The following is a 12,101-nucleotide window of genomic DNA, read 5'->3' on the forward strand; positions in this document are numbered from 1 at the left end:
CCTCTCCTCCCAGTCCTTCTCTCTCACCACACCTCCTCCTTTTCTCCACTCCCTTTCTCCTCAGAAAAGGGAGGCCTCCCATGGATATCAGCCTACCTTGCCATATCAAGCCACAGTAGGACGAGGCGCGTCTTCTCCTATTGAGGTTACACAAGGCAGCCCAGTTAGGGAGAAAATGTTCAAAGGTAGGCAACAGAGTCAGAGACAGCCCCTGTTCCAGTTGTTAGAGGACTGACCTGAAGACCAAGGTTCACATCTGTTACATATATGTAGGGGGCCAAGGCCGGTCCCAAGGATGCTCTCTGGTTGGAGGTTTAGTCTCTCTGAGCCCCTATGAGCCCAGATCAATTGTTTTTGTAGGTTTTCTTGTGGTGTCCTTGACCTCTCTGGCTCTTTCACTCCTGCCTCCGCCTCTTCCATAAGAATCCCCAGCTCCACTTAATGTTTGGCTGTGGGTCTTTGCATTTGTTTCCATCAGCTGCTGAATGAAGCCACTTGGATAACTGTTGTGCTAGGATCCTGTCTACAAGTATGGCAGAATATTATTAATAGTGTGAGGGGTGGGAAGATTTTGAGGGTTAACTTTCTCCCATTATGTGATTACTAAGAATATTTTACTTCATGGAATCCATTGTCTCAAGAGTCTGATAGCCGAATGGAGAGACACCAGTGTCTCCCTTTAAAATATCTCTTCCTCTGTCAAGGTGATGGTTCTCAAGGGTAAATAGCCTGGAAGACTTGTGTTCGGGGGCTATATGGCCAGTCAGAGATACAGTCAGGTGACAAACAGGTACATGCACAAGATTTCTGGAGGAAATCTAGAGAAATAAGGGCAGAAAAATGACAGGAGACACTACAGAAAGCTGAGGGACATGGGTCAGAGAGAAAGCTGTAGATATAAATAAGCCAGGGATAAAGGTGGTGACAAGTACAAAGTATTGCAGGCAACAGGCCTGCAGAGCTGTCCTTTTTCTCCACAAGAATTAGCTTAGTTTCTTGAGGCACAGGTGGATCCCATTCTTGGACTTCAACACAAGTCTTGCAACAGGGACTGGGACTCTCCTGGGATCTGGCAACAACTCAAAGCGGAGCAGGGTCAGGGCCACGGCCACCTTCAGCTCGTTCATGGCAAACTGTTTCCCAATGCAGTTCCTGAACCAAGAAAAGACATGAAGTGAGATGTGACCTGAGACCTGTTCTGGGTGCAGTGAGCATTGTTCCTTGAGCCTCAGTCCTTAAGGGCATTAGTGTCTCCTTCATGGTACCAGCCTAATCATTTTCATTATAGGGGACACACCTAAATCATTCCCCTGCTTTGAGATGACTTTCCTTATAAGTCACACAACCACCTCAAGCCCATGTCTTTCTTTCTTTCTTTTTTTTTTTAAAGATTTACTTAATTTTTATTTATTGCATATGAGTGCTTTATCTGCAGAAGAGGGTATCAGATCGCATTATAGATTGTTGTGAGCCACCATGTGGTTGCTGGGAATTGAACTCAGGACCTCTGGAAGAGCAGGCGGTGCTCTTAACCACTGAGCCATCTCTCCAGCCCATAGCCCTTGTCTTTCTGCATAGGACTATCTCTGACCCTAGTCCTGTTCTCAGGTGTAGGGAATGTCACCTGAACAGTGCCAGCACTGTGGGACATAGACTCCAAGCACACGAGCTGTTTAATGAAGTAATCATTTTTTAGCCAGCTCTCTCTACTAACAATTTTGGACCTCCACTGTGAGTACTCCTATTGAGGGCACTATGAGGAGGAGGAGGTGGCTATCTGGAGAGAGTATCTATGTATAAATGTGCACTCATCCTAGAATGGTGATCAGATGTTGGTTGTAGGAGCTTCTGGTGAACGCATCTGATTGGGCATCTTCAAGCTGCTCTGCCATCTTCCTCTCACTCAGTTTTCAGGCTCCAATTCCTCATTCCCACAGATAACCATCATCTGCAGCCATCTACTTTTATCCCCAAAAAAAATCCTTACTTGCCTTTTCAATGTCCTATCTTAGTCTTTTGTTCTCCATAACCACTCTCTGCACACACCTCCTCCTCTGCACTCCATGAGTAGAGCAGTGTCCAGATGCCCCGGGGGCTCACCACACTTCCTTTGGGTTTGTTGAGTCACCATCTCTTATCTGTCTAGCCCCACTTCCCACTTGAGCTCATACTGCTGACGTCACCAGTAATGCATCTCTTCCCTCTCACTACCACATCCAAAGGAATAAGCTAAGAGCCAGTCAGCTCTATGTCCTCTGCTGGCACTCCATCTCATCCTAGACTCTAAGGTAGCTTTACTCAAGGATCCACCACACTTCGGGTTATAAGACAGCAAGAAATGTGTAACTTCTCATAAACCGTCAATGAGTGATGCGTGAGTGAAAGACAGAAAAAACGAATGATGGCTGCACCAAGAGTAGGGGTTTGACGACATACTCTTCCGGTCCTGTTGCTAAGCCAGGATCAAAGCCTACACTTCTGTATTCCTGTCTCAGCAAGCGGCATGGCAGAAAAGCATGGTTTTACAACACTTTTGCATTTGAATTAGTTGAGCTGAATTTAAAAAATAACATAATATGCACAGAGGACCTAGGGACCTAACTACCCACAACTCTCCTACCCTCGAACGGCTCCAGCTTGCTTTTAGCTGGTTAAAATGAAATCCTTAACCATGGGATAAACCCTGTCATCTGTCTTCTGGTGGGATGCCATGCATTAAGATGTCCTATGGGAGTTTATTCAGTACTGTAGGTTTTATGGAATTGGTGAATCAGAAAAAATATCTTAGCTTTAATTTTATCCTCCATGGAATCCCTAGAGACATTTTAATTCATGAAGACCATTGTATCAAAACCTTAAGAAGTTTTGGGGAATCTGTGTCCTACAAGATGAGTCCTGTAGACTTTGTGGATTCCACAGCAGCCTGTTAGCTGATTGTCTCACTCAGCTGTCTGACATTGCACACGTCAGCTACGACAGGCATCATCACTCAACGGGGCTTTCTCAAGAGCTACTTAATGTCCCCACTCCTGCTTTTTTGTCACCACTGGAATACATAAACCAGGCATGTTCACTGAAGTTCCATCCTTGCACGCATAGCTTTAAAAATTGGGAAAGTATATACAAGTTGTAAAAATTTGTACATGCAGCAAAATTTTTGTAAGGCTAGAAGCAAAAAAATGTGTGATGACAGCCACTGATGTCCAACCTACAATGAACTGTGAACTCATATATATGTATAACTTTAACACAAGAGCCCATACAGTTTCTAGAATTTTAAATATGTCACATTATAATACTTAACATATATTTATAGGTACATATATTTTAAAGATTCGTAGAAGCATCCAGCTGTTGAATTAACAAGAAAAGCTTTTAGCCTATAATGAGAATTTTGAGAAAGAAAAATTCACTCTTTAAGATAATTGAACACTAAAAGTTCTTGATTTAATTTTCATAAGAAATGTAATTCTGAAATATAAAGTTCATATTTTGTTAAAATACCAGAATATACTATTTTTTAAAATATAGATGTTTCAGTGGCCACCAGGAGAGTGGGTTTAAAAAAACCCTCTGTGGTATACCAAATTGCCATCTTTCCTTTTGGCACAAATACATGATACCTCTGCCCACATATGCCAACAGAGATACATACATGTAGACAACACAGGGACACAAATGACCATAAATAAAAATTATTTTAAAAAATAAAAAACAAATTTAAATTATGAATATGTGCCAACCCTCCATCCTTTCCCTTCAACCCTTTCCCTTCACCTTGCTCCTCCTGAGAAGGGTAAGAAAGCATGGCTGTGCCGAGAAGAATCTGGTGCAAATCTAGAGGGGTCAAACACCTGCAGAGAAAGCAAAGGGATAGGATGAAAGGGAGTCAAGCCCATCTACAATGCAAAAGGATACAGAATGTCTAAAGTTGCAATTGCATGGTCCTTCTCTCTTCTCAGGGCTTTCATACCTTTGGGTTTGGCCACACACTTGGGTTATGGTGAAGGCCATAAATGGACATTGTGACTGTGACACCTGGTGAGGGAAGGGAAGAAGACATGGAGTGAAACATAATTAAGCCAAAGAAATAGGGTTTTAGACACGTGCCCAATAGGAGACCTGCATGTACAAATGGCCTGTATATAAGGAGTCATCACTTGAAGCTAATGATCCTTTGGGGATGGAGAGTTTAGTAAAAGATGCATTAGAAAACCATAAACCTGGTGGTGACATCAAACAAGTGTTGGTGGTATCCTGCTTCTAGTAAGTAAAGTGACAACATGTAGTCATTAAATGTCTGACATCCACCACTGCAGAACATACATTAGCTCACATAACCACCCGCAAAGGCACTGTTTTATGCCCATTTCTTCACATGAAATACTAAATTCTCAGTGAGGCCCATTATCTTTTCTCATGTTTATACTCTTTGGGTGTGGCAGAGGTGGGATCATATCCAATGATGAGTTTGTTAATCTGTGTTTTCCTGCGACAAGAAGGCACTCTGAATTTATCACCAGCTCCTCTCTTTCAGCATCTCAAAGTTTCCTGAGAGACTGGGAGACATTATAGCTACATACAGGATTACCTTATCATTTTCTTTGGCCTTTATTCATGAGAAAACCTTATCACCACAAGACTTTTGCCATTCTTTCTCAACCCAAGTATCTTAAGTGACTGTAATTTCAAGACTGAGAATCACATTTAACTAGAGCGTGGCATTTTTTTTTTCAGAAGATACTCTCAGTCTCAACTTTATAACCTCATCTCAACTTCAACATAAGGATCTAATTTAGTGGGACAACGGACACATATGTGAGGATGTAGGTGACTGGTTTTAGTTACCTTTGGGTAAGGAGCGTCCATCAGGTAAGGTGACAGGTGTGCTGAGCTCTCTGCTGATAGCTGGTACAGGTGGGTAGATCCTCAGGGCCTCCTTGATGCACATGGTGGTGTAGGGCATCTGGTCTAGGTGTTCCCTGAAATTAGGCCCATCTGAAAGTCACCCAGATCTGGAAAGACCAGAAGGAAGGTCTTCCCTATAACAAGACATGGGTCTCCCTCATCTTGAGTTTTTCTCACCAGCTGATAGAGGTCTCATCACCCAGGATGCTCTGCACCTCCTCTCTGCATCTCTGTTGGTGCTCAGGGTGGGAGGCCAGAGCATAGAAAATCCAGGAGAGTCCACTGGCTGTGGTGTCATGGCCCTCAAACATGAATGTGTCCACCTCTGCACGCAGGTCCTCATCAGGCAAGCTGTTCCCATCCTCCATCTGAGTAAATGTACAGGTGACAGCAGAGTTGGTAGCTAATCTGTTTCTGGGACAAACCCTACCCTTGCACCCCCACTCACTTTGGCAAACAAGAGGATGTCCAAGAAATCCAAGCGCCTCTTCTTTCTGACCTTCTGCAGCTCTTCCTCATTCTGCAGCTGAGCCTTCCTCATCTTGATCACCCCATCTATTCCATGACAGCATTTGTCAGACAACCAGAGCTCCTGTAGTTCACAGGCTCCCTGAACCCAGTCTGTGTGTCCAACGGTGGCCCAGATGCATGTGCAGATGGGAATTTGGTCATGATTTGAAGTCTACACAATCTCATATACCTCAACCCTCCAATTAGGATCATGGGACAAAAAGCTAAGTTGAAGGCTGTTGGATGGGCCTCATCCAGTGTTACCCAATGTAATGAAACTGGTAGTTCTTGTAATGTGCCAAGGTCCTAGCTCCCCAAACTTGTATCTTTTTTTTTTCTTTTCTTTTTTTTTTTTTTTTTTTTTTTTTTTTTTTTTTTTTTTTTTTTTTTTGAGACAGGGTTTCTCTGTGTATCCTTGGCTGTCCTAGACTAGCTTTGTAGACCAGGCTGGCCTCGAGCTCACAGAGATCCACCTGCCTCTGCCTCCCAAGTGCTGGGATTAAAAGCGTGCACCACCACGCCCAGCCCAAACTTGTATCTTTGTAGTAACTAACATGAGTGTCTTAAGACCTGCTGAGGCTGCTGGTAAACTCACTATGTCTGAGATAGTTCATCATTTGTTGGGGGCTGGGGGGGGGCAATGAACCTGACAAAGGAAGACAGACAGGAGGGTTGGGAAGACAGAACCTGTATGCTCATGAGCGATCTTGCAGGCACTGTTGAACAAACGGCCATCAGAGGACATGCTGTAGATGGTGGTGTTCTTATAAAAGACATTTCTTATTCGAAAGAAGGTCAAGCTGTTCAGATCACTGACAGCATTGGTGTAGGACCTGGAATTTCTGAGGACGGGAGATACAGTGCACTGGTATTAGAGTGTCAGACCTAAGAATAGAGTTGGCTCTTTATAGTCCTCCTTACAACTGTGGAAAATGCATTACCAAGGCACATATCATTTCTGTCTTAAAAGTCTTTTGACCCTTGGAACTTAAGAAAATGGATGGACAACTGAGCTCCCACAATTGCTGCCGGCTCTACAGTGTCTTCCCAGGGCTGGTTTGGTTCTGGTTTGAAATTAGATCTTGGCCTAGGGCTGGGTGAGAATCTTGCTTTTTGTGGAGGGATCTGTCTTAGCTGCCGTGCTTACTGCTTACCAAGCCCTTATGAAGTGATAAGACCAAAGACTATAAAAGAAGTGTTGTCACTCACTCATCCAACTGGACACTGCCCTGGTGGCTGAAAGCACACTTCATGACAGTGTCCAGTGTCATCAAGGAGATATCGTGAAAGATCTCCAGGGGGTAGTCCTGGTCATCAAGCTTCTCCCATTTGTCCTGTGGTGAGAATGAGACAATTACTTCATTTTCTTCAGAAGACCTGTGTTTATACTAAGACTTTCCTCTTTATCTTCAGATAATCAGTCCTAAATTGCTCACCATTAAGCTCGTATGCTTCTATCAAATTAATAGCATGAAGTAAATGTTTATAATCTGATACCTGCTTCTTCCAAACTCTATAACAAAACAGACCACATTTCCTCACACGGTACAATTATTATTTGATTGTTTTTCGAAACAAGTGTAATCTTTCAGTTTATAAAAATGGCCCCTTTGAGAATAGCAAAATAAAAGGATACAGAGGGTCCTAGAAATCTACAAGTAGAACATTATGATAGGCAGATTTGGGCCCAGGGGTCCCGCTCAAACTAAGGCACCAGCCAAGGACAATACAGGAGGTAATCTTTAAACCCCTTCCCAGATCTAGCCAATGGTCAGAATATTCTCCACAGTTGAGTGGAGAGTGTGATATGACTTTCTCACGTACTCTGGTGCCTCACATTTGACCATGTCCCCTGGATGGGGAGACCTGGTGGCACTCAGAGGAAGGACAGCAGGTAGCCAAGAAGAGACTTGATACCCTATGAGAATATACAGGGGGAGGTAATCTCCCTCAGGAACAATTATAGGGGAGGGGAATAATGGGAAAATGGCGGGGGGGGGGAGGAATGGGAGGATACAAGGGATGGGATAAACATTGAGATGTAACAAGAATAAATTAATAAAAAAATAAAATAAAATAAAATTTTTAAAAAATGCCAAAAAAAAAAAAATAGCCCCTTTGTTTTCAGATAGTGAACTAGACTTTTCGATGTGGACTTTGTATCTATGTTTCTTGTAAGTCACTCCACATCACATAGTGGCTCTGGGGTCCAAGAAATTCCTGTCTTATAACATCTTGATGCTGCTGTTCTTAGTCCCACCACAGAAAGATGTCTATACTATATGCGTCTTTTCCACTGTGGTAAAAACTTGGTCCTATACTTACCAAACTGCTCTCTGAAGAGTGTGACTACAACCTGCTGAGCAGCAGTTCTTCTTTTTATGCATTTGATGGACACTTACTTTCCAGCAATGGTGTGAGTTACTAGTCTACATGACTGCGTGGAACTTGTTTAAGTTGGGGGTCATTGTGAGTTTGCTGTGAGCAGGTGTAATGAAGTGAGAAAGAGACAGAGCAACTCACTAGCATTATATTGACAGAGTCCACCATGATTCTGATGTAGGGCTTGAGGATGTCATAGTGGAAGGCTGGGGTCAACATCCGCCGGTGCTGGAACCATTTCTTCCCATTCAACAGGAGCAAGCCGTAACCTGTGCCGGAGACTGGTATATGAATGTGTCTGGGAGAGGTGGAATCAAAGGTACCCTGGGGTCATTTAAGTTGGATATTTCGGAACAAAACATGGAAAGAAAATTCCAGTAATGGAGGGATTTTTGTTTGTTTGTTTGTTTGTTTGTTTGTTTAGACTAAGACATGGAAAGTGAGACTTCCAGTTTGTCTGATAAATCTTCTGTGCCTAAGCCAGAGGTAAAATAAAGGAACAAGATGTGTTGGGATCAGGTCAAGAAGGACATAGATAATGTCTGGCAATGAATGTCTGAGGAAACGGTATGTGAGAAACTAGGTATCATGCACAATCACACCAGGGTTAGGAAGGACTGCGGGCTGACTAGAACAGAAATAAAGCTTGGTTTAGAGATGGATCATGATACTTGTGGCCAGGTACCCATTGTTTTCCATTAGCCAAAGAGCAGTCCAGAAAACACTTTATGTTAACATACTTACCAATCCAAGGTAAAAGGAAATTGTAAATACCAGAAGCCTTTGGATCTGAAAAGTAAGGCAGATTTTGAGGACCAGGCAAGGGGATCCTATCAACCTGTAAGCTTTTATGAATACTTTAGTTTTTTTAGAAAGTTAAAACTTTTTCTTATTTGCATGTGCAGGTGACACATGTGTGGAGTTCAGAAGATACCTTTGTGGACTTGGTTCCTTCTTCCCATCTTCAATGTGGGGTTCAGGGCTCTAAGTCAGTCCATGGGGCTTCAGCAGCAAACCCCTTTACCATCTGAGCCATCTCAGCAACCGTGTCACTGGTTCTTGGTGGATTTTAGCTAACAGCTGTTTCCTATCACCTCACATGATCTCCCATTTCTTTCTAGACTTAGGAAGGCAGACTTCATTGTACCAGCAGCTGAATGTCTCTGTCACTGTAATGTTTGGGAAACTTTTAAAAGCAAATCAACTCAGTTTGTTTTTAAAAAAAGAAAAAGAAAAAAGAAATTAAGACCTGCGCTTCTATTTTACGTGTTGTAAACTATGCAAGTGTGTTGGTCTTTGCACAGGGAGAATAGTAAGTATGATTTTGTCACTCTTTTCAAAAACTTCACAGACTCGGGAGTGAACACTGGACAGCAGATATGCTACAGCTGCCAAGAGATTGGACTCTCACCTGATCGCCCCAGAATCACCTTTACATAGTCAGGGTCATACAACAGGACTCGTGCATTGCTCCCCGAGAGCCAGTGTAAGCAGGCACTTGGAAATCTCTCCACCCATTTTAGAATCTGCTGAAGCTCCTCGTCCTTTGGAAACAGACACCAAGGAAAAGACAAATAAACGAAAATGTTCTTTGACATCTAGAACTTTGTGTGGTATGGGAGAGGCAGGACATCACAGGGCCATAGCTCTGGAATGTTCAGGAAAATGTAGAAAGTTGGGCCAGTTTGGTGATCCCGGTTTTCTTTTTCTTTCTTCCTTTCTTCCTTCCTTCCTTCCTTCCTTCCTTTCTTTCTTTCTTTCTTTTTTTTTCATCCAAACTTTTGCTGTGTCCAAGAACTTGCCCTGGCCAGATCCTGTAGCCTTGCCTTGTTATATGGAGCTAAGCCTCCTCAGAGAAGCTATCAAGGTAAGCGCCTCAGCATTCTGTAGTACCTCTAAATGTATCTGTTCTTCCATATAGCTAGTTTGTGGTCCCTCACTGAGTGCCTCTTCAGGCAGCCCCTTACCAAACTATACTTTACTGAGGGCTAGTAGCATAATAAGCCTTTCTTACTGCTTATATGCCCTTAGAGATGGGGAAGGGTAGTGAATCATCCAGTTTCAGGGACTTCATGAAGCCTTTGAATTATTTGCCTCCTGAACTTAAGGAGCTTCTGCGCAGGATCAAATGTTTCACCTCCCTGGTAGAAAGCCTTTCTCTTAAGGGGCTTCCTTTCTGGGTGGAATTTTTTTTACATCTCTTTAAAACATACTATATAGTAATCACAAGTTTCCCTCCAAAAATGGGCTGTTTTAATCTCAGAAGAAACTGATAGACAGCATAGCCTCAAGTCGTCACTTCTCAAAGTTCTCACAGCCTAAATATTTGTTCTCCGTAACTGGCGTCACACACCCACTCCATAAAGGTCGGCTGTTTTCCCAAGCCCTGGCAAATCCTGAGAGTTAAATCTATTGTCAACAAACATCTTCTTAAACGAGTGTGCTTTGCATGGTTAAGGCAAGCTCACCATTAAAAATACACCCAGCGTTCTTCAGAAACCATGTGCTCCTCACACAGCACACTGCCCTGTGCTCTGATGCTAAACTACCAGAACTCTGGGCTTTCCTACTCTTCCACTCTCTCCCTCCTTCCTACCTTCATGTTGTGCCCCAAAAGCCAGTGGAAGGGCATGGTCGGGAACTCCTGGAAGACTTTGAGCATCCACTGCCTCTGCAGGTAGAAATGGACTACCTTGAACAGCACAAGAAATAGGCTTAGCAGAAAGACCACTTGGAAGAACCCAGGGACACCATCCAGGTTTCCGGTGGGACTAAATACAGAGAAACCCATGGTCGGTGGCTCCTGGGTCTCTAATGTCACTAAACCTTTGGAACATTCACATTTAACTCATGAGGAGGCAGATCCACCTACCTGTGGGAGGGAGAATGGGTAAAATAGACATTGACCTCAGGATCCAAATTTATTAATCTATAACACCAACCTTGGTAAATAGTAAAAAAAAACAATGCTCTGGCTGCTGATCTTGGTAATATCTATGTATGTACCCACTTTCCTGTCTCTGCACTGCTCACAGATATTTATTGAAGACCTATTATGTGTTATGTAGTATCTTAGTTGATGAGGAAGAGTCAAATGATATTAACCTTGATATTAAGAGATTCATATTCTAATTTATCAAACGTTTAATAGGTATAGCTGCGTGTACCATTTTCATAACTTCAGGGTGAGAGTGATGACAATGAGTAAATTGATGTGTTGACGTGAGTGTAGTGGCTGAGAGTTTCTGCACATAGCGACTCATTATCTGGACTCCAATTCCAGCTCTTTCTTACATTTCCTCGGGGATTGTCACAGCCACTTTCTGGTTGTGATGCAGGATGAATGTGCCAAAAGGTGAGGATAGCCTCACCACATACGTAGCCTGCTACACATTCTTTCTGTGCCTCTTTATCTTGGTTGGGTTGGATAAAAATACCTTTCTTTACCACATACATAAAATGCAAATCGCTTATTCAGACATTCATCAATTTAAGACATATTTCTTGAGCTCTGATTGGGCAAATTCTAAAAATGAAATCATTGTAATTGTACATGTTATGGCTTGCCTGGAAAAAATTAAATGTCCACCCAGGATGAAGGAAGCAAAAATTGAAAAATGAGGTCTAGAAAGATTACTAGCCCATCAACTAGACAGTGATGAGATGGTTTCTAATAAATTCATGGAGATTATACTTAGAGAAGCAATGTTTTGGTCATGAGCCTAGTCTTCAATATAATGTTGGGTGTGTAAGAATGCCAGAAGGAACTGGGAGCAGCTTGGGGGAGGGGAGGAACGTGATCAAATATATATTCTATGAAAATAAATAAATAAATAAATAAATAATATATTTTAAAATAAAAAGTTGCAATATCATCTTCAGCCTCCTGGCCCTGTATATCTGATAGGTGTATTTGTGAGGCAGGAACTATTGAGGACCTGCTTCCCCTGTCTTGGCAGAGTTTGGCTGTCGACTCTACTTGCATCCAAGGTTGCCCATTTTTCGGCATAATTCTGTCTGTGGCCAAAACAGAACATTTTGCCCAGTGGCCGGTTTGCCACAGTTGAAGCCATCTCCATAAGGAGATTCTTACATGTTTATCGCCTTCTTTGGGGTAAGGCTGGGTGTTGCCAGAAGTTAACCTGCCTTGTTGTCAAAGAATCTTTAAAATAATAATAAAAAAAAAAACATTTAAATGCCATGTTCCGTAGGTCTCTGAGGTGTTTGAATACCTTACCTTTCTATTTTACCTTATATAGCTATAGAATCGTATCTATATGTTAAACCTGGAATTATATTCT

The 12,101-nt window shown here is 42.6% G+C and overlaps 1 protein-coding gene across 1 annotated transcript; it reads right to left on the reverse strand.

Moving 5' to 3' along the window:
* Nucleotides 1-983: 983 nt before the first annotated feature.
* On the reverse strand, nt 984-10,617 carry LOC127211542 (cytochrome P450 4A14). The gene is made up of 12 exons (XM_051171446.1): nt 10,397-10,617; nt 9,212-9,344; nt 8,545-8,589; nt 7,942-8,069; nt 6,628-6,752; nt 6,106-6,260; nt 5,357-5,463; nt 5,086-5,276; nt 4,849-4,982; nt 3,974-4,038; nt 3,778-3,854; nt 984-1,152 (listed from the first exon to the last, which is right to left on the reverse strand). The coding sequence occupies exons 1-12, from the start codon at nt 10,589-10,591 to the stop codon at nt 984-986; spliced, it is 1,524 nt and encodes a 507-aa protein (XP_051027403.1). The 5' UTR covers nt 10,592-10,617.
* Between the last annotated feature and the right edge of the window lie 1,484 nt (nt 10,618-12,101).

Source organism: Acomys russatus, chromosome 29 (genome assembly GCF_903995435.1).
Source record: "Acomys russatus chromosome 29, mAcoRus1.1, whole genome shotgun sequence".
In the NCBI taxonomy this organism is placed as follows: domain Eukaryota; kingdom Metazoa; phylum Chordata; class Mammalia; order Rodentia; family Muridae; genus Acomys; species Acomys russatus.